The sequence below is a fragment of the Salmo salar genome, chromosome 05 (genome assembly GCF_965601325.2).
Source record: "Salmo salar chromosome 05, fSalSal1, whole genome shotgun sequence".
In the NCBI taxonomy this organism is placed as follows: Eukaryota; Metazoa; Chordata; class Actinopteri; order Salmoniformes; family Salmonidae; genus Salmo; species Salmo salar.
In genome coordinates, this window is record NC_138295.1 from 62,201,811 (window position 1) to 62,225,000 (window position 23,190).

Below are 23,190 nucleotides of genomic sequence, written 5' to 3' on the forward strand. Positions count from 1 at the left end.
CCGGAGGGTTTGTTTACAAAAGCCTTTGAAGTTGAATTTTTTTTCTCTCCATTTCCTGACAATGCAATGAGAAGACAATATCGAGACACGGTGCGGCGTACGACAGCCAAGGCCAGGTAAATACTCATTTCAAATTGGATTTCCAATCTTTTTTCTTTCGGCAGGATTGTATTCATATACAGAGCGAAGGAACTTCGGGGAAGGGATGCCTGCCACACACAGGAAACTATTAAGTGCATTAGAGGGGAACCGAGTGCACATCAAATCAATTCCACCTCCAGGAAAGCAGCCCTGGGTTGAATACTGTGACACATGCCTCTCTCTCTAGGATTACTTCCATGCCCTCATGAATCGTACTCCTTTTTAATCTGATTTACCTTGGCGACATGCACATACAGGTTTACTGGGAATGACTGGGAATAGGTGTGACGAAACTAGGTTGGATATACAATGAAAGCCTAAGAAAAAGCAGGAGGCTCCACAACTATTTATCGTGGGTAAACTGTGGGTGCTCATGTTGAGTAGTATTAGGTATCAACACTTTAGGATAGGAGTATAACATTGGAGCATATTTGATTTCACACAATGTCCACATGTGTGATGAGTTACTGTATATATTATGTTACTTGAGCGGTGAAGCCAAAGCCACATTTCCATCAATGGGTGGACAATGTCACTGCATTTACTTCCATTCTACTTAATTTTTTTATACTGCATGTATAAAACAGAACTTCCTCACAGCAAGTTTAGCTTTATCAAAAAAGGCTTTCAAATATCAGTTGTCATACCCTGTTTATGTCGTTGTTACAAAGGGGCTATGTATGAATGGCGTCTGACCTCCAGCTAAAGACAGGTAGCTCTGTAAGTTAATGAAACATCCTAATGGTGTAATGTACTGTTTATGTGGCTGTTATAAGAGGTAAACCAGTACATATGGCCTATAGCAGGGATCATCAACTAGATTCAGTCGCGGGATGATTTTTTTCTTGAGCGGATGATCGGGGGCCGGTACATAATTACAAATAGTTTTTAGACCAAAAATTGACCGCAAGAAGCCCAAACCGATACACTAACTGACTAAAACATAGTAATTTCAAACCTTGCTTACATTTGTATACGGGTGTCTCTCTAGTATGTGTCGGAATATTTGGGAACAGAGTTAAAAAATGTAAATCACTTGGAGCTGATTTCCTGGTGTTGAAAATAAAATATAAAAAAATTGTTTTGCTCAGAAAACTTGGGGAACCAAATAAAACCACCTGCGGACCAAATTCGGCCCATGAGCCGCCAGTTGGGGAACCATGGCCTATAGTATGTATGACATCTGACCTCCAGCACGAAGACGGGCAGCTCGGTCAGCTCCTCTGTGACAGCGGCGTGGTACTCTGTCTGGCCGAAGACGGGCGCCTCGTCGTTGCGGTTCACCACCTGGACCACCACTAGGCTCTCGTTCTCCCATTTCCCGTCGGAGGCCACCAGTCTCAGCTCGTAGCGTTGCTCCATCTCGTAGTCTAAATGCTGGGCCACAAAGATGGTGCCCACCTCTGGCTCCACGTCAAAGGTGCCCATGGTGTTGCCAGAGGTGATCTGGTAGCGGAGCTTGGCGTTGGCACCTGGACAAGGAGATATGGCTGTTTCAAGGTTGTTTTTATTGGTTAGACAAGGTAGAACTAGTAGTCCATGTTAGAGGAGGAGAAAGGAGGACATAGTTACAGACAGTATGACTGTGGTATGTGTGTGCTCACTCTCACACACAAGCCTACAGGCTGACAATCTGCACACGTACAAACACTTGCCGCACAAAAACAAAAAAACTACCTCACTATTCCAACAGCCCTCAACACAAAAGAACAACCCACAATACCATCTCTGAGTCACACAGTGCTATCAGTGCCATCAAATATTTTGGAGGAAAACATCCGTTTCTCTCACAGTGGGCCTCATTAGACAGAATACAGAAGGCAGTGAGGGCTGGTCTCACCCACCCCCAACTCATCTTTGTCTCAGGCACCACCCGGTCTCCTCCCTCCCTGGCCCTTCATGTCCTCAGTGTGTTCAGTTAAAAATACACAGGTGCACCCAACAAATGCACATAGAGTTCCAGTCAAAGGTTTGGACACACCTACTCATTCAAGGGTTTTTCTTTATTTTTACAATTTTCTACATTGTAGAATAATAGTGAAGACATCAAAACTATGAAATAACAAATATGGAATCATGTAGTAACCAAAGAAATGTTAAACAAATATATTTTAGATTTTAGATTCTTCAAAGTAGCCACCCTTTGCCTTGATAACAGCTTTGCACACTCTTGGCATTCTCTCAACAAGCTTCACCTGGAATGCTTTTTCTCCTTGAAGGAGTTCCCACATATGCTGAGCAATTGTTGGCTGTTTTTCCTTCACTCTGAGGTCCAACTCATCCCAAACCATCTCAATTGGGTTGAGGTCAGGTGATTGTGGAGGCCAGGTCATCTGAGGTAGCACTCCATCACTCTCCTTCTTGGTCAAATAGCCCTTACACAGCCTGGAGGTGTGTTGGGTCAATGCCCTGTTGAAAAACAAATGATAGTCCCACTAAGCGCAAACCAGATGGGATGGCGTATCACTGTAGAATGCTGTGGTAACCATGCTGGTTAAGAGTGCTTTGAATTGTAAATAAATCACAAACAGTGTCACCAGCAAAGCACCCCCACATCATCACCCCTCCTCCTCCATGCTTCACGGTGGGAACCACACACGCGTTCACCTATTCTGCGTCAGACCAAAGGACAGATTTCCACCGGTTCAATGTCCAATGCTCGTGTTTCTTGGCCCAAGCAAGCCTCTTCTTTAGTAGTTTTTTCTTTGCAGCAATTGGACCATGAAGGCCTGATTCACGCAGTCTCCTCTGAACAGTTGATGTTGAGATGTGTCTCTTACTTGAACTCTGTGAAGTATTTATTTGGGCTGCAATCTGAGCTGCATTTATTCTAATGAATGTATCCTCTGCAGCAGAGGTAACTCTGGGTCCTCCTTTCCTGTGATGGTCCTCATGAGAGCCAGTTTCATCATGGCGCTTGATGGTTTTTGAGACTGCACTTGAAGAAACTTTCAAAGTTCTTGAAATTTTCCGGATTGACTGACCTTCATGTCTTAAAGTAATGATGGACTGTTGTTTCTCTTTGCTTATTTGAGCTGTTCTTGCCATAACATGTCACAACACAACTGATTGGCTCAAATGCATTAAGAAAGAAAGAAATTCCACAAAATAACTTTTACCAAGGCACACCTGTTAATTGAAATGCATTCCAGGTGACTACCTCATGAAGCTGGTTGAGAGAATGCCAAGAGTGTGCAAAGCTGTCATCAAGGCAAAGGGTGGCTGCTTTGAAGAATCTCAAATCTCAAATATATTTGTTTAACGCTTTTTTGGTTACTATACAGTTCCATATGTGTTATTATCATAGTTTTGATGTCTTCACTATTATTCTACTATGCAGAAAATAGTAGAAATAAAGAAAAATCCTTGAATAAGTAGGTGTGTCCAAACTTTTGACTGGTACAGCACATATTTGTGAATACTCTCACACATGCATGCACACATCTTTCTAATTTCCTCTCTTCTTTTATCTCATTTATCCCTCTTATCCTCCCGTGTTATCTTGTCTCCTCTCCTCTTCACGCTCTCATTCCTCCTCTCTAACCTCATCCACTCTACCACTGTCAACCCTAATCAGATACCCCATCAGAAGCGGAGAGGAGAGGGCTAGGTTGGGATGGCGTTCCTGGTCTGGGAAATGGGAATAATGGGACGGGATCAAAGGAGTCTGAATCCTGACTGCTGGTGTCTGTCATGTTAGAGTGCTGGGTGCTCCATTGTGGAGCTCCACAGTGGGACCTTCATACTAGTCCTTATAAAGCTATGTAAGAGCTGAATAAGGACGTGGTTGGGGTTCTACAGTAGTGAGTCTGATGAGTAGAGATGTATGAAAAGGACTGTCAAGAACGCAGATGTGCACAAGGCTGGATGACTTACATTAAACATGACACATTCCATTCCATAAACAATCTCAATTTCATATTGTACTAGTTCCTGCACCAGCTTCCCACCCCCACGCTCAGACATATGCGCATAAACACAAACACACACTGTTTCTCTTTCTCTCTTTCTCTCTTTCTCTCTTTCTCTCTTTCTCTCTCTCACAGACACACACATACCCACACTCCCTGCCTGCCTGCGTCTGGCTCGGGCCCTGTTTACCAGCACGGAGGAGATTTTAGGAGACAAACACCATCTGTGTGAGACATGTCGGGACTTCATTACGACATGTCATGCTCCTATCGGGAGAGTGTGTGTGTGTGTGGAGGAGGCTTAAGTGCGCTGTCCGTCAAACCTTCTGAGCACGATCTGCCGTGACACTCGCCAAGAGGGTGTGTGTGTGTGTGTTGAGTGAGCGAGTAAGTGTGTGAGTGTGTGTTGGGTGGCGGGGAGTAGCTCCTGTACTTTTGCCTCCGGCCGCCTCCCTAATGATCGGTCTGGCCATATGGTTACCCCCCCCCCCCTCCCTTAAGTAAGACTGGTGAGGGGGCCAACTGTGCACATCAGGGGGGTGGAGAGGGGCTCAAGGGTTAAGTGGTTTCCTCCTAAGCAAAGCAGGAGCTCCACTGAAGGCCCCAAAATTCTGATTAAGGTCACTAGCATATCCCCCCCACACCATGTATTGGACCCCATCCACTACCCTAATCTGCTTACCATTAAGCTAGACAACCTATATCTGTTTACTGACAAACCTTCAGCTCAACTCAACTCCAATGTCAAACTCAGCAAAAAAAACTTGATCTTGTTAAAGCCCATCCAAAAGTTATTCATTCGGCACATTTTCCACTTGGGGATAGAAACCCGATCCTAAAAGGATGTCTGTCTGCAACAAAAGATGCTGAAACTAATCAGCTTTGGGGGGAGCGTTTAACAGGGGCCCCTCTATTCCCCACGGATCTGTTCCCTAATTATTCAATTCCCCAACTTCCACTGGGAGTGTAATGGGAAAATATTGGGATTTTCATGGAAAAAAGCCCTTGACGTGCTTTGAAATGAAATACACAGGGGATTAGAATTAGGAGGGTGTATATGGGCATCAGACTCAACAGTAAGGATATTCTCATATGAAACAGATCTCTCCATGTGTTTGACTACTTGACTATCTCTGTTGAGGAGCAGCATCCACCGTATGGTGGAACAGTGGTGGCTGGTAAAGAGAGGTCGCAGAGAAACCAATGGAAGTACCTCAGCTGAAGATTGTAATGGGAGAGTTATGAGATGTGAATTGCCTTGTCACACCGCTAGCACGATAAAGGTGTATTGTTGTATTGATATTTTGTGTGTGTGTGTCATCATTGTAATGCTCCATGGTTTGTGGATGTTGACAGGTGGTGAGAGACTCTGAGAGCAGGGGACCATATATAAACTGGAGGTCACTAATCCTATTATAGGAGCACGCACACATGCACACCTGGACCAACGGACAGTGTGTGTGTGTTGTTGTGTGAGGGTGTGATGATGTGATGAGAGGGTGGATGGACATCAGGGCAGGCAAGCTTCACTGGTCAATGAACACTGAGGTGATTTAACCTGAACTGTTTCACTAATCTGTGTGTGTATGTATCACAGGGCTGTGGAGTGTGACAGTCAACCCCTGATCTATAGGAACACTGTCACCTCCAGCACCAACATGGGACACTGAAGTGACTCACTCAACACTATGACCGGAAAATGGGACAGTAGCACAAGTAAAGAAAACAGAGGGGAGGAAAAGGATAGACAGAATAATGAGGTAGAGGTAGAGGTAGAGGTAGAGAGCGAGAGAGAGAGAGAGAGAGAGAGAGAGAGAGAGAGAGAGAAAGAGAAAGCAGAGGAAAGACCAGAGATGAGCCAGGAGAGCTGAAAGAGAGGGAGGGAAAGGAGAGACACAAAATTAGCAGATCTGAAATATGAGAAATGAGACGAGAGGATCTCAGATGAGATACCACGAGACGAGAGACTAGACAACACAGGCAGACATCAACCCTACTTACACCACCACAAGCATAGCCAGGATTGGCTGAGCTCAAACCTCCCCTCAAGACCTGCCTGCTCAGCAAGGCTAGCGCTTAGCCAGGGATCGTGTCATGTTTTACAGCTAATCTCCCTGCTAATACAGATCATCTCCCTGCTTGGACACCTGCATGGGGGGCCAGGGGGAGACAAAATGGCCTCCACGGCAGTTTATTCCACTCACTCCTGTCTCTCCGTTGAGAGACGTTTTCCCTAATTACCAGATGGACACATTGTTGAGACGGCGAATTGGGGTAAAGTCTACAGAGCGGTGGCGGGATAAGCCGGAGCATTTGGGAGGGAATTATAGTTGTTGTTTGCGGTTAGTTTGCTATCTTAGCACTTCTTAATTCTGCTTCAGTGTCTTTTTGGGCTGTATGCTTTTACAAATCCGCCAAGGGATCTAGCTAGGGGTGTCTGAAGAGGGATGAAAAGCAGAGCCAAGACAGTTGCTAATTCAACTGAACATTGGAAAGGAAAAACAAAAACAAACCCTAAATTCAAAATGGTGGCCCCACTTCTCGTCTTAGTCATTTGCTAACTCTTTAAATGTAATGTAGCAGCCCATTAAATCAGATGTCATTTCAACACCTGTGTTGGCATCATGGAAGGTGACATTTCCACCAAAACAATGATCGACATCTACTCCCACAAAGGATTTACCGTTGTCATTAAGACAGCACACTGTTTTTCTTATTTATTAATTTTCAGAGGAGGAGAGACGAGGGACAAACAAAAACAAAGAGACAAACATCAAATGACTACCTCGGGGGGCCGCATCCATACTTCCCACATTCACCACAGAGATTTGCTAACAAGCTCTGACAGAAAATGAGAGGAATAGAGTGACAGAGTGGGAGTCAGAGACGGAGAGAGAAAGACAGAGCATTCTTTACATAAATATACCTCCTATACTTTTCTTAATCTCTGTGGAGCCTGTCAAAGCAGCAACAGAAAAATCTACTTGATATTGACAGGAATTCATAAGCACAGAGGGAAGTGACAGGGGGAGAGTGAGTGATTCCATTACAGTCGAGAGACAGAGTTGAACAGACAAGTAGGAGAAGCTACACCAGGATAAACACACACTGTACCACTAGAGCCCAAGTCCTTTATGAGTATCAGGCACTTCAACAAAGACATTATGACTACTGGACTCAGTGGACTGACATTGTGCTTACATTCAATTCTCAATTGTTATGTTCGGGTGTCTTCAGACTTGTATCTGCCAAGGCCTTTGTAAAGATGAAAGATAATCTTCCATGGAAGTAAATACTAGAATGATAAACAGTGCTGTCCAAATAATGTTATAACTACGTCCCGGGAAACTAGCACCAGTAGCTTTACTTATTAACTTATCATTGTGAGCGCAATTTTTTTCAACAACAAAAAAGTCTAAACCCAGGTTGACTGATTGACCCCTCCCCACCCTGAGACCAAGCCCAATGTGCCTCACCTTCATCTTCATCATTAGCAGTCACGGTGATGAGGACGAAGCCCACCTCCTTGTCTTCCTCCACGCTCACCTCATACACCGATTGGGCGAAAGCCGGAGCGTTGTCGTTGACGTCCGTCACAAGGATCCGTACGTAGGCCGTGTCTGTGTGAACCAATGAGAGGGATCTTTACTCAGGACTAACAACCAATCCAGATTGAAGCATGGACCTAGACAGCAACACTAATGTATAGTACTCTGACATCAAATTACATTGGCTTGGTCTATGTGGACCAAAGACATGAATAAAAAGAGAGTACATTACTCTAGGTTTACACCTGGCAAGAGAAACAGAAGCATTAACCATCTAACCTCACACAACACAGCAGTGTAATACCAACAGGGGCAAAAGGGAGAATAATCTGCATTAGCTAGTCATTGCCGTATGAACTCTAGAGGGACCTTGATGGCTTGAACAAACAGTGTGTTGCTACCTATTATGAGAGAGTATGATTCTCAGGAGATTCCCTGTCTGGACAGGTGTGCCCGTGTGTGGACTGCAAACGTGTGTGTATGCATAGTAGTGTATGTATGTGAGATACCCACCAGTGTTGGGCTGGCCCTGCTGTCCAGGCCTGGCTGACTCGGAGCTGTCCTGAGACTGGACCTCTATGAGGTAGGAACCTTTTTGCTCACGGTCAAACGAGGCCCGGGTGTGTATGACCCCAGTGTAGGAGTTAATACTGAAGTACTGAGAGTCTCCACTCTCATCCTTCAAGATTACATAGTTTATCTGTAGACAAAGATCGAAACGTTAATGCAATATCAGGACAAAATGACCTACAATATTGTGTATCTGTTGAATTATTCTCATTTAAATCATAAGAAAATCAAGTGATTATGGGAAATGTAGTCATTCGCAATAGAGTCCGCAGGGGTCCTTCCTCACCATTCCATGGAGGCCTGAGTCGAGGTCCGTAGCAGAAACCTGGGCCACCGATGTTCCGATCTGTGCCCCCTCTGGAACAGTAGCCTCGTAGGTGGAGGACAGGAAGAAGGGAACGTTGTCGTTTACATCTGGAGATAGGAGAGACAGGCCAGAGGTCAGGTGATACAGGCCTTCTATTAAGAGCATGCTAACAGAGGTCCTACCACACCTATTGCTTTGCCCTCAACAATGCTAATGCTAAGTAGAAAAACCCAACTCTTAGGTCACTGACTCTCCAGGTTTTAAGACTACTCTCTAGGTATCCATAAGATGAGGAACATTTGATTTCCCTAAACGCTCCAAAAAGACAATTATTGACAAAGTCAGACAAGAGTACCCTCTTTTCTTTACGCTATTAGAGCTAGATATTTGTGTTCCGGCCTCCTTCACTGGCGCATGTGGTATGAGTCATCGCTAAACAAGCAGTAATTTTAGCTGCTAGTGTTCTCTGTCGCTAGCTGATTACACCTTCCTCCAACAGGCTTCGAGGGACTATATCTTCACTGTCATTACCTTTCAATCTCATCTCTTCCTCCTCTCAGCCTCCCTCCTTCATTAACTGAGCTGGAGCTTGAAGTATTTATGTTGTGTTGGAAAGCCCTTCACTGTTCCCTACTGTTCAAGCCTGCCTGCTGTCCTCTCTCTCTCTTTTCCTCATAAAAACTCAGTTCCTTCCAGCACTGTCATGACCAAAGATGAAAAGGTGTGTATGGCTAAGGTACTGTACATATAATATATGCCATTTAGCAGACACTTTTATCCAAAGAAACTTACAGTCGTGAGTACGTACATTTTACATATGGGTGGTCGTGGGAATTGAACCGACAACCCTGGCGGTGCAAGTGCCATGCTCTACCAACTGAGCTACAGAGGACCACAGTTGTTTCCATAAGTTGCATGCCTCATAGTCTTACAAGAGTAAATGTTTCCAGCGTTCACGACAGTATACACACTGTTAAAATCTTAAAATGCCTCCTACCTGTAACATTGACGTAGACGGTAGTAAAAGAGGCCAGTGGAACAGCAGCTACGTTCTGCACTCTGACCCTTAGTGTGAAGAAGCGCGTGGTCTCATAGTCCAGAGGTTCAGCCACCAGTATGGATGCAGAGCCATCAGCCCTGTTGGGTTTGATGTAGAAGCGGACAGGCATGTTGGTCTCTGGGACCTGCCCCTCCTCAAGGTTATAGGTCACTCTAGGGTCACCCAGTGGTGAGGTGGCCTTGATAGTCTGGAGGAGAGGAAGCAGGATATGACATCATTAGTGATAGGATAGGGAGGTGGATATATATGCAAGTGTATATGAATGTGTGTGTGTGTGTGTGTGTGTGTGTGTTTATATGAATGTCTGAACAGAGTGAATGTGTGTGTGTGTTTATATGAATGTCTGAACAGAGTGAGTGTGTTCTTTTGTCTGTGCAGGTTCATTTGAGTACCAGTGTGTGTTCCTGAGGTACAACACAGAAAACTAGGAGGAACCTGCTTGGGCATGCTGTAATGTCCAATAGATTTATTTTTATCTTGGAGGAGAATTACTGAAAAAGAACCAATGACTAACAGAAGGAGCTGGCTTTGGCCAAAGCTTCCTAAAGATAATTAGCATTATTAGTGAGCGGGCCCATCTAAATCAGCACAAACGTCTCCCTACTGCTGACTCCACTTCAGGAATACATTGGAGACACCAAGTCTAATCCATCAAAGTTCCTATTGAACTGATATTAACACTTTCCAGAGACACTTTCCACTGGAAAATCATCTCCAGACTATCTGGTTCTAAATGAAGGCTGCAGGGTTTTCATAACGCTCCCACTCTCTCTTTTCCAGGAACCGTGGCAGAGAAAACCAACATGACAGGAAATGATACGGGGAAGTATATCGCTGCTGTGCATACCTGGGTACAGAGGGAGCCCATCAATGGGATTTCACAGACATGGTGTCACGCTTATTGATGTCCCCCCCCCCCCTTCCTGTTTATACCAGTATGGAGGTTAGGTGTGAGAACATTCTCTGTCCCTCTCTGTAGGAAACATATGGGGCAGTTGCATGGACGTCATCCTACAATCACAGGGACAACAGGCAGGATTCTAATTGTTCTGAGGACTCCATTATGGGTCACAGCTGCACGCTGTCTGGCACCAAATCCTTTGTTACTTCAAGGGTTCCGCCAAACAAAATCCATAAATGGGAGCATTTATTACATAGATGATAGTATGTTTAAGTGTGTTCAATAATTCATAGTCCTAGCTCTTGTCCAAACATGTCAACATAATGGTCCAAACTATCTACGGACGTGTTCGGACTGCATTTTTCTAATGGCTTGCCTTGAGTATGAATGTGTGAGGAGAGAGGCAAGGCAACCTCTTTAACCAAGGGCAAGGATACTAGTGAACCCTGAGAAATGTTGAAGAGCGGTGTTATTCAGAATCAACTGTGTGTGCCTGACTGTGAATGTGTGTGTTGGTGAATGTGTGTGTTGGTGTGTTCCTGTGCAGTACCCTACAGCAAAATGGTCTGACCTATAAAAGCAGGAAACACGTGGAGCTTTTAAGACCCATGTTCTCTTCGCCACTTGTCCTGCCACAATGCTGTGTATGTGACTGTATGTGTGTGTGCTCTGTGTATGTAACTGTTTGTGTGGCCGTGCGGTGTGTGCGTGTGTGTATACAGACTAGAGCTTTTAAGGCCCACGTTGTCCTTTCCCTGCCACACAGCCACAGAGTCACAACCTTGACAGGGAAGGATTACATTAACCATGGCCGAATGAACCTCACTTCACCACTCATTCTGCTTCGATCCAGCTGAGGCCCTACACATACATATACACGCACACACACACACACACACACACACACACACACACACACACACACACACACACACACACACACACACACACACACACACACACACACACACACACACACACACACACACACACACACACACACACACATATTAACTCCTAAAATTCACCATATCTACACTAGAGAACAGTATTCTGACATGGCTGTCTACATTTGCAAAACGTCCATTTCGTAAGCATAAGAATGAGAGACTACAGCAGAGAGAGCTATAATGGAATGGTAACCTTTGACTCCATGTCTGGCAAACAAAGGCATTCAATCTTCTCATTGTCTGACTGGGGTGTAACCAGGCACTGTTCTTGGACTCCAACCAACAATGGAAAATTGGAAAATCGAAATGGCACCGGATAGATTTGAACTTTTCAAGTGATTATCTGGACATGCTAGACTGCACTGTGAGCCACTGTCTGACAAAACAATCCTGGAAGTCAGGTTGAAAACTAACAGCACAACAAAAACAAAATAATATTTCATTATCTGTCGAGAAACACCAAAACCCATTGTTACCCATTATGAAATTGCAATAACATAAGAGGAAAAGCATTGGAAGGGAGAACATTGAAAGTAGAATTGTTGTACTATATGTCCATGACTCACTATGCTTGGTTAGAGCCAAAGAGAAAGAAAGAGTCAGGGAGAACACCTGAAGGTAACGCAACAGCGAAAAGCTCTCAGACTTTCCTTTCCGACTCAGTGGAGGAGGGCGCTCTCTCTATCCCTCCAGTAGCGAGCTAGTGCGTTAGCGAGACCCCTAGATGTACAGAGGTGCCCCTGTGGACCCCCAACTTCCCACCCACCTCAGCTTCTCACAAAAAAAGAATTCACTTTTTTGCTTCAAAAGCCTTGTTGTGTTGAAATATTCATGCCAGCATGAGTTTCGCTTAAATAATTAATTTTGATTATCTGCTGAGAAAATACAAAAACTTGTCCAACCTCTTGTATTCCACCTTATTACGCACCGGGCCTCCCCTCCCCGGTTTACGGGGGCAAGCCCTGGAACAGGAGCATGATGGGAATGATACCCCACTATCTCGCCGGCGTGCTAAAGAACAAGGCCCCTTAATTACTTCCTCAAGGTTGCAATTACCGCGTTTGGAAATTCGCTAATTATCGTTCCTTGAGATAATTCCACAATGAGAGGCTTGATATTTAAATTTTTAATTAGGGAGATAGATAGATAGATAGATAGATAGATAGATAGATAGATAGATAGATAGATAGATAGATAGATAGATAGATAGATAGATAGATAGATAGATAGATAGATAGATAGATAGATAGATAGATAGATAGATAGATAGATAGATAGATAGATAGATAGATAGATAGATAGATAGATAGATAGATAGATAGATAGATAGATAGATAGATGGATGAGGCAGGCAAGAGGGAGAGGGAGAGAGAGAAAAAAGAGATAGTAGGGTAGATGAATAGAGGCAGTCGGTAACACAACAAGGCAGCTCAGGGATGCTAATGAATGCATTATACTGTTTAACAAGCCTAATTTGTATTTAGAGTTCTAAGGATGAATTACTGTGAAGGCTCCCAAAGCACAGAACAGATTTTAACAGTCAGTTGCTGCAGTTACTCCACACCAGGGAGTAAATACTGTACTTAGAGTAGAGCGAGAGAGAGATAGAGAGAGAGGAAAAAAACTCCATGTAATTGTTGTGAAGTGCTTTGTTGTTCAAGTTATATTAGTACAGAGAGACATTGTAGAGTGTGAGAGGGAGAGAAAGAGAAAGAGAGAGGGAGAGTGTAGATAAAGACAGCTTGTAAATGAAAAGAGAGAGAGCAGAAGAAAAAAAGAGAACGTGAACAAGTTCTCTGGCTAATAACGATTCTCCACTAACGGTTGGAAGTGTTGAAAGTTTTCTCCATTAAAAGGCCAGTGACTACCATGGTAACTCCTGGCAGCCGTTATCTTGAAAGCTTTTATCGAAGGCAATATTATTTGTCCATCCAATCAGAGGCTGCCGTTAACCACCATTAGTAAACCTATTGAGCCCACCACACTACAGAGACTATAGTGGACCATTACACCAACTTATGGAGCTTCCTGAAAGAGTTTGGAAGAGGGAGGGGGAGAGAGGGGGAGAGAGACAGAGGAGAGAAGAGAGGAAAGATAAAAAGAAGGAAGCAGAGAGCAGAAGAGCACTACCCTTTCATACAGGGCTCGGTGATCTCTAGGGAAAGCACTACCCTTTCATACAGGGCTCGGTGATCTCTAGGGAAAGCACTACCCTTTCATACAGGGCTCGGTGATCTCTAGGGAAAGCACTACCCTTTCATACAGGGCTCGGTGATCTCTAGGGAAAGCACTACCCTTTCATACAGGGCTCGGTGATCTCTAGGGAAAGCACTACCCTTTCATACAGGGCTCGGTGATCTCTAGGGAAAGCACTACCCTTTCATACAGGGCTCGGTGATCTCTAGGGAAAGCACTACCCTTTTATACAGGGCTCGGTGATCTCTTAGGGAAAGCACTACCCTTTCATACAGGGCTCGGTGATCTCTAGGGAAAGCACTACCCTTTCATACAGGGCTCGGTGATCTCTAGGGAAAGCACTACCCTTTCATACAGGGCTCGGTGATCTCTAGGGAAAGCACTACCCTTTCATACAGGGCTCGGTGATCTCTAGGGAAAGCACTACCCTTTCATACAGGGCTCGGTGATCTCTAGGGAAAGCACTACCCTTTCATACAGGGCTCGGTGATCTCTAGGGAAAGTGGTGTGTGTGTTCTTCTTTTAGCTAAGACATACGAGACCACATGCAGAGCCCCATTGGGACCGGCCTCTTTGGCACATGCACAGTCACTGCACAAGAGACAGACGAGACAGTAATAGTTGACCTTTATGGGTTCAATGTGGCCATTAATAAAGTTGTCATGAATGGTACCAACTAGGCCATAATGCATCCATGAACAACATTATAAAGGGCTCATAAGCTTGACCATAAGATGTCAACATGCATCCAACATTTACTAGAATCATCTTCCATAGTTTCATGTTCATAAGAAAGTGCTCAAGACCATCTGAATTCAATAAGTCAACAATTGACAAGAAACTCAATTTCTCTCATTTCAGTTCAGAGGTGCCTAGCATGTCCTCTCAATGGCACAATGCAAAAAGCCTAAAGCTGAGGCGGCACGGACTTAGCTCTAATGAGAAATCATCTCATTACACATCAATGGTGTCTGGGGGGCTAAGCGGATCAGAGACGTAGCCTAGCTTAGCCTAGCCTAGCGTAGCATTAGCTTCACTGCTGTCAAGCTAAATGGCTGGCCTTGAGCATGTTTTGGTGTAGAGAAAGGGTCGCGTTCGTGTTCAGTCGTCAACCTTTCACCTGCTTCATATTCCTTGTGTATTGCAGTGGGTGACTTCTAGTATGTATGTGTGTTTAGCACATCAAAGATTTGTGTCAGATCTATCTTTGACAGGCTGCACCCCCCAATGAATAAGCCCAGGGTATGTAAGCAACAAGGCACTCTCCTCATGCTCCATCACTCCACTTCAAAAAGAGATGGACCCAAAAACAACCCCCACACATCCTCAACAACAAAAAAGAGGCCTGAGGAGGAAAGTGCGTTGACAGCGCTGATGAGACAAAAGCACCCATCCTACTGGCTCTCCACGGGAGGAGGGCCTCATTGATATGGAGATTTCTCCCCGCATCCGTGTCTCTCATCCCCGGCAACAATGTAATTAACAGATCATATTAGCCCTGCTAAATTTAAAACAACAATCTACATAGCCGCAATAATGCCGCCTCGGTGGCGGAACGAACCAACGAAGAGGAGAGGAAGGGGGTGGAAGTGGGGGAAAAAAAGAGTTTTGGCCATCGACCAACCGGTTCCAGAGAGGGGTTCAAGAAAGACATGGAGAGACAGAAAGAGAGAGAGAGAAAGACAGAGAGAGAGAAAGACAGAGAGAGAGAGATAAGGAGAGAAAGACTGAGAGGGAGACCTGAAGGTCATCTGGCTATCGACCAACAGGTTCCAGAGAGAGAAACTGTGAAATAGAGAGAATGAGAGAATGTGACACAGCCTTTACTCTTTTCCAATTCCACGGAACAACCACTTTGAAGGAGACGTCTGTGTTAAAATATGTAAAGAGCCTCTAGTGGATTAGAGTGGCATCTCTCTCTCTCTCTCTCTCCCTCTCCCTCTCCCTCTCCCCCTCTCCCCCTCTCCCTCTCCCTCTCCCTCTCCCTCTCCCTCTATCTCTCTCTCTCTCTCTCTCTCTCTCTCTCTCTCTCTCTCTCTCTCTCTCTCTCTCTCTCTCTCTCTCTCTCTCTCTCTCTCTCTCTCTCTCTCTCTCTCTCTCTCCCTCTCTCCCTCTCTCCCTCTCTCCCCCTCTCCCTCTCGCTTTCTCTCTCCCCCACTCTCTCCCCCTCTCTCTCTCTCTCCCTCGTTCTCTCTCGCTCTCTCTCTCCCTCGCTCTCCCTCTCCCTCCCTTTCTCCTAGTGAAGCAAGCTGAGCTGTCAGGAGATGAATACAGTAATTAAGCGTTTCTTTCTGTTGCACGGTCCGAGGCAATAAGAGACCATTGTAGAGTCTTAACAGGGTGTATAATTTTATCTCCTTTCCTCTCCTCGCTCCCTTTGTCTCCCGTGTCGACACTGACACAGATACTGGGTGGCTCGTTGCGTTTCTGCCATCTCCTGCCATAGAGGGATAAATTCTAATTCGGTGTTGTCAAAAAAAGGGGCCCGGGAGCATATTTAAAAACAGGTTATCAAAAACGACAAGCGAAGCAAAGCGAGTGAATGAACATGATTTTGGCGAAAGTAGCGTCAATACGTCCTCCGCCCTCTCCTTTTCAAAAACGGACTCACTACTATTAAAGGAAACACTATCAGGGGAAATCTTCTAACATTACATTTAACATTTGTAGCATACTTTTGAATCGTGTGCAAAATGAAGACGGGCATGGATGGAAGCAGGGGTAAGATGGACGAGGAGAAGCGGCGGGGGTAAGATGGAAGAGGAGAAGCACTGGGAGGGTGGCGGCGGGGGTAAGATGGAAGAGGAGAAGCACTGGGAGGGAGGCGGCGGGGGTAAGATGGAAGAGGAGAAGCACTGGGAGGGAGGCGGCGGGGGTAAGATGGACGAGGAGAAGCACTGGGAGGGAGGCGGCGGGGAGAAGCACTGGGAGGGAGGCGGCGGGGGTAAGATGGAAGAGGAGAAGCACTGGGAGGGAGGCGGCGGGGGTAAGATGGAAGAGGAGAAGCACTGGGAGGGAGGCGGCGGGGGTAAGATGGAAGAGGAGAAGCACTGGGAGGGAGGCGGCGGGGGTAAGATGGAAGAGGAGAAGCACTGGGAGGGAGGCGGCGGGGGTAAGATGGAAGAGGAGAAGCACTGGGAGGGAGGCGGCGGGGGTAAGATGGACGAGGAGAAGCACTGGGAGGGAGGCGGCGGGGGTAAGATGGAAGAGGAGAAGCACTGGGAGGGAGGCGGCGGGGGTAAGATGGAAGAGGAGAAGCACTGGGAGGGAGGCGGCGGGGGTAAGATGGAAGAGGAGAAGCACTGGGAGGGAGGCGGCGGGGGTAAAGTGGGATGTTTCAGTTTCGTCAGGTGAACTGTAGCAGGGTTGTGAACTCGCCTCGGCAGAAAGGTTTCGAAGTACCCTGCTAAACATGCTGATGGTTGGGGAAAGTGAAGTGTGTTTTCTACTACCGCTCCTCAAGGCTCTCTTTCCTGATGAATAGGCGGGACGCACGGATGGGAATAGTCTCAGAAGAACCACTTTCCCCTCCGACAGGGAGTAAGGTCCTAGAGATGTTGATGCCAGTCTGTCTGGAGGCACTAATAGTAGCCTAGTCACCACTATATTGGCAAGCTGCTGATGTGGTGGGGAATTCCTTTTGAGGGGTCTTTATTATCTTGGTCAGTTGGAAAGAGATTAGGCTATCATTTTGGAGCATTCCCCCAAGTTGCAGTTGGTAGAGCATTGAACCATCTCTACCACAACCACTACTACCAGAAACCTATGTATAGTTGTGATTGACCTTATATCATAGTGTCAGTAGACACCATCTCTCCTGGTTAAGGAACAGGTCACTATGAGGTCCACTCACCACTATCTTGGCGTCGCGAACTCTGTTCTCGGGCACGGTGACCCAGTACTCTAGCTGCTGCCACTGGGGCGGCTGGTTGTGCACGTTGGTGATGATGACTGTCAGCTCCACAGAGCTGCTCCTGTTGCCACCGTCCGTGGCCACGATCTGCTGGCTGATCCTCGACGTCTTGACGACAAATAGAAGAGAGGAAGGAGGGGTGATACGGAGGTTAGACATGGAAAGCATATGGAGCTGAACAAAACCCATGGCTGACCCCCCCCCCCCCTCTTGGAAGGTCTTTATCTCTGTCTACATCAGTTTGTTCCAATCCACTAAGTAACAGATCAGATGCATCATATTTACAATCTTATCCACTTAGTCCGTGTCATGACCTTCCAGTGACCTCCTCCTCTAAACCACCACCTTCCTACTGTCTACAGAAGACTGCTCTGATGTCGTTCATCCTTACATCACGCCAGAGATACAGAGAGAGAGACAGAACGAGAAACAGAGAGAGGGAGAGAGACAGGGAGGGGGGAGAGAGAGAACGAGAAACAGAGAGAGGGAGAGAGACAGGGAGGGAGAGAGACAGGGAGGGAGAGAGAGAGAACGAGCAATGAGAGAGGAGACATTCCAACTGACATGACGGTTTTCAGATAAATGATTCTCTGCGAGGGGAGTGTGAAAGCTTTGTTAAACAGATCCTTGCTAAGGAGAAGAGCGCGATGAGAGAAAGGGCTGACATTTAAAGTGGAGGAATATTCAACATTATTTATATGGGACATTAACTGGGAGACTTCACAAGTCCATTGTGTGACAGGGTGAAGATGGGGTCACTCCCTCCACATCTTCATTTGACTTTGGGAGGTTGTTGGATTTGGAGAACAAAGAGGGTGGCTTTTCTATGACACACACATGCACACATGCAAATACACACACAAATCCAGGCACAAACCCAGGCACAAACCCAGGCACAAACCTAGGCACATTATAAATATATACATAACATGCAGACATGCACACAGAGTCAGGGAGAAATAGGGACAAAAGAGGGTGGGGAATGAAGAGAGTAGGGAAAAGGAGACTGGTTGTGGTTGTCTCTGTCCTGACAGGGTGGATAACTCTACCTGACGTGTGCTAGGTCTCTGCTGAGCGATGTTCTCTGACACACACACTCACTCAAACAGTGAGAGTGCGGGGGGGGGCATCAGACACAAGGACGGGAGTAAGGAAGAAAGAAGGAAACCAACAGGTCCATCACGATAACCCCCCCCAAACCTCAGCGGTCCTGTCAAACCTCAGCGGTCCTGTCAAACCTCAGCGGTCCAGTCAAACCTCAGCGGTCCTGTCAAACCTCAGCGGTCCAGTCAAACCTCAGCGGTCCAGTCAAACCTCAGCGGTCCTGTCAAACCTCAGCGATCCAGTCAAACCTCAGCGGTCCTGTCAAACCTCAGCGGTCCTGTCAAACCTCAGCGGTCCAGTCAAACCTCAGCGGTCCAGTCAAACCTCAGCGGTCCAGTCAAACCTCAGCGGTCCTGTCAAACCTCATCTGTGTCAACTCAAGATGGAGCCCAGACTTAAGAGCTAAAAGGTGTCGGATGTGAATCAGGCATGAATATTTCACTAGTTGGTACGGGTCACCTAGAACCTAACCTCAAGCCTCCCACCTTCCCCCCTCTTTCTTACCCTCTCCCCCTCTCCTTCTCAGCTGTAGCAGAATGGGGGAGGGAGAGAGAGAGAGAGAGCGAGAGAGAGAGAGAGAGAGAGAAAGAAAGAGAGAGCGAGAGAGAGAGAGAGAGAGATTCTAACAACGTAAGACCTACAATGGCAACATAGCTCTACCCGACATATGTCACAGTTGATATCAATCTTATGGCCAAATTCACCAGAGTTACTATTGATTCCATACATACAGTTGAAGTCGGAAGTTTACATACACTTAGGTTGGAGTCATTAAAACTCGTTTTTCAACCACTCCACAAATTTCTTGTTAACAAGCTATAGTTTTTAGCAAATTGGTTAGGACATCTACTTTGTGCATGACACAAGTCATTTTTCCAACAATTGTTTACAGACAAATTATTTTACTTATAATTCGCTGTATCACAATTCCAGTGGGTCAGAAGTTGACTGTGCCTTTATACAGCTTGGAAAATTCCAGAAAATTATGTCATGGCTTTAGAAGCTTCTGATAGGCTAATTGACATCATTTGAGTCAATTGGAGGTGTACCTGTGGATGAATTTCAAGGCCTACCTTCAAACTCAGTGCCTCTTTGCTTGGCATCATGGGAAAATCAAAAGGAATCAGCCAAGACCGCAGGAAAAAAATTGTAGACCTCCACAAGTCTGGTTCATCTTTGGGAGCATTTTCCAAATGCCTGAAGGTACCACGTTCATCTGTACAAACAATAGTACGCAAGTATAAACACCATGGGACCACGCAGCCGTCATACCGCTCAGGAAGGAGATGCGTTCTGTCTCCTAGAGATGAACGTACTTTGGTGCGAAAAGTGCAAATCAATCCCAGAACAACAGCAAAGGACATTGTGAAGATGCTGGAGGAAACAAAAATATCTATATCCACAATAAAACTATTCCTATATCGACATAACCTGAAAGGCAGCTCACTGCTCCAAAACCGTGATAAAAAGCCAGACTACAGTTTGCAACTGCACATGGGGACAATGATCGTACTTTTTGGAGAAATGTCCTCTGGTCTGATGAAACAAAAATAGAACAGTTTGGCCATAATGACCATCGTTACGTTTGGAGTGAAGCACGGGGGTGGCAGCATCATGTTGTGGGGGTGCTTTGCTGCAGGAGGGACTGGTGCATTTCACAAAATAGATGGCATCATGAGGTAGAAAAATGATGTGGATATATTGAAGCAACATCTCAAGACATCAGTCAGGAAGTTAAAGCTTGGTCGCAAATGGGTCTTCCAAATGGACAATGACCCCAAGCATACTTCCAAAGTTGTGGCAAAATGGCTTAAGGACAACAAAGTCAAGGTATTGGAGTGGCCATCACAAAGCCCTGACCTCAATCCTATAGAACGTTTGTGGGCAGAACTGAAAAAGCGTGTGAGAGCAAGGAGGTCTACAAACCTGACTCAGTTACACCAGATCTGTCAGGAGGAATGGGACAAAATTAATCAAACTTATTGTGGGAAGCTTGTGGAAGGCTACCCGAGATGTTTGACCAAAGTTAAACAATTTAAAAGGCAATGCTACCAAATACTAATTAAGTGTATGTAAACTTCTGACCCACTGGGAATATGATGAAAGAAATAAAAGCTGAAATAAATCATTCTCTCTACTATTATTCTGACATTTCACATTCTTAAAATAAAGTGGTGATCCTAACTGGTCTAAGACAGAGAATTTTTACTAAGATTAAATGTGAGGAATTGTGAAAAACTGAGTTTAAATGGCTAAGGTGTATGTACATTTCCGACTTCAACTGTAAAATCTTACAGAGGATATTCACTTTTAAACAATGGCACACAATGAACAGTTGTAGGCCTACATACAGTATGATAAGCTGTGAATACTGACAAACAGTTAAGCTAGCAAACTGTAATGACTAACCACATCAAATACAAGAATACATGAAGAGAATACAGCGAGAGAGACCAGGAAGCAGAAGACGTAGAGAATGAAGGAAAACCAGAAAACAAGAGAGCGCACGAGAGCGATGAGGAAGACAGCGAAACAATAGAAAGAGAGCTCAGCGTCGACAAACCCTACAAATATAATGTTACTGCACGGTGTCAACTCCCCTCTGTCTGGAGGGAGACAGCCAAACGTCGGAAATAAACGTGCACGAACACACACACGCATCCACACAGACACACGTAAATATATTTATGCATGTGTGAATACAATGCTTCCTCAGGCTGTGGGTAAGATACATAGTGCTATATATACACATATAATACACACATATAGAGAGACTGGGGCATTGTTGTTATTACAGACCTTGCCATGTTTAATATGCATGCACAGAGGGAGGTAGGGAGAGTGTGCAGCAGTCTCAGTGGATGATATCAGGCCAGTGGGAAGGATAGGTGTATAGTGTATACACACACACACACACACACACACACACACACACACACACACACACACACACACACACACACACACACACACACACACACACACACACACACACACACACACGGGGGAGTGCAGGAGGCTGTAAAAACACCTGTACTGGACCAGCGGGTTGAGGATTCCCCTGCAGTGCATAGAGAAGAGGAGAAGGTAGGAGAAGACACAAACACACACCTGTGAGATGGGGTGGTTGACGTACACCCAGCCTGTGCTAGGGTTGATGTGCAGGTAGGCCGGCTGCTGACGGGACAGAGAGTAGGCGATAGCTGCGTTACTCCCCTGGTCATCATCGTGTGCCGCTGCTCGCAGGAAGCTAGTCCCCACCGGCGTGTCCTCGCGCAGGAAGTCTGCCACATGAAGGGTTAACACATCAACATCGCCGCAGACAACAAACAACATCAACAAGAGCAATAACAACAACAGTGGTGGCAATTTCCGGCTGAACCACGCATTTCAGTCACAGAGACCAGAAATAAATGCGTGTCCTAGAAACATTTCAGTCTCCCTGTTAAATAGTTAATAAGCCACTCCAACATTCTTGTTCTAATGTGATAAAAGGGATTCTGACATGGGGCTTATCAACACACATATTTGCACACATGGTAAACAAACACGGACTCCGGAGAGCAGGGAGGCGTCGACGTTTTCATCAGTCTTAAAAGCTTTCCAGGATTAACTGTGATTTAATACATACATCAGCATATGGTTGATTGGGACTTCAGGGGGGCTGCTAAGTCTTACCTTTCACAATATTGCTTTACCTTGAAAACTGTTAAGACAACACAGAAGCTACAAACTAGTGTCATTGGACTGGGATAAGAGGACATTGGGTCCTTGAGCTGTTGGACATTGCTGAGCAAGCACAGTTTTGACTTGACCTTTGACCTTAAACTACTCTTGGCACAACAAGGTGAGGGAGGGAACTCTCACATGAACGGACAAATCCCTGGTACCCTGGCCTTAAACATGATTTTAAGGGGGACGGGTTGAACTAATTTCCTCTGTTGTGCTTTAGAATGGAATAACATTTTAATTCCTGGTGGAATATCGAGCAAAGGGCTCAGTAAGCAGTTGTTAGAGAGGTGTGGAGGAGGGGAGAGGGAAGCTTGGATAAGGGGACAGTCCCTTTGTGTCTATGGCAGGGCAACCCTTAGCAAGAACACTGGTTCCCCTAAGCACCACTCAACACGAAACAACCATATTTGGTATTGGGGGATTAAAAGACAGCAGCCAAAATAATACTTTTATAATACCTTGATAAGATGACTTAATGTATTGGACAAGGCAAGACCAACAGGCACATTTGATAATGAAATTGTCTGAACCAAACAGGAGAAGGACAGAGGTGAAATGATGAGCGTGACGGAGATGACCCAAGGTGTGACAGAGGTGACGGAGGTGACCCTTACACTGGTAGCGGCTGTTCTCAAACTTGGGGTCGTTGTCGTTCTGGTCGGCGATGAGGATGGTGATCTGGCAGATGCCGATGAGGGGCTCCTGGGCCAGGTCTGTCGCCGTCACAGACAGGGAGTACTCTCTCTGGCGCTCGCGGTCGAAACTCACTGTGGTGCTGATCACACCTGGAGACACACACACACACACAATGTATTTTACTGTATGTTACTGATGTCCTCTAGATACGTACAGTCAGC

The 23,190-nt window shown here is 45.7% G+C and overlaps 1 protein-coding gene across 1 annotated transcript in view; it reads right to left on the reverse strand.

Annotated features, from left to right (window-relative positions):
* The window catches only part of si:dkey-22o22.2 (neural-cadherin), a 116,220-nt gene that overhangs the window by 16,236 nt on the left and 76,794 nt on the right, over window positions 1-23,190 (reverse strand). The window contains exons 10-17 of the mRNA XM_014200922.3: window positions 22,948-23,118; window positions 21,713-21,885; window positions 17,438-17,605; window positions 9,475-9,724; window positions 8,457-8,584; window positions 8,114-8,300; window positions 7,529-7,672; window positions 1,330-1,613 (exon numbers count right to left, since the gene is read on the reverse strand). Of these exons, the coding sequence (XP_014056397.3) occupies window positions 1,330-1,613; window positions 7,529-7,672; window positions 8,114-8,300; window positions 8,457-8,584; window positions 9,475-9,724; window positions 17,438-17,605; window positions 21,713-21,885; window positions 22,948-23,118 (1,505 nt within the window). The remainder of the gene's footprint in view (window positions 1-1,329; window positions 1,614-7,528; window positions 7,673-8,113; window positions 8,301-8,456; window positions 8,585-9,474; window positions 9,725-17,437; window positions 17,606-21,712; window positions 21,886-22,947; window positions 23,119-23,190) is intronic.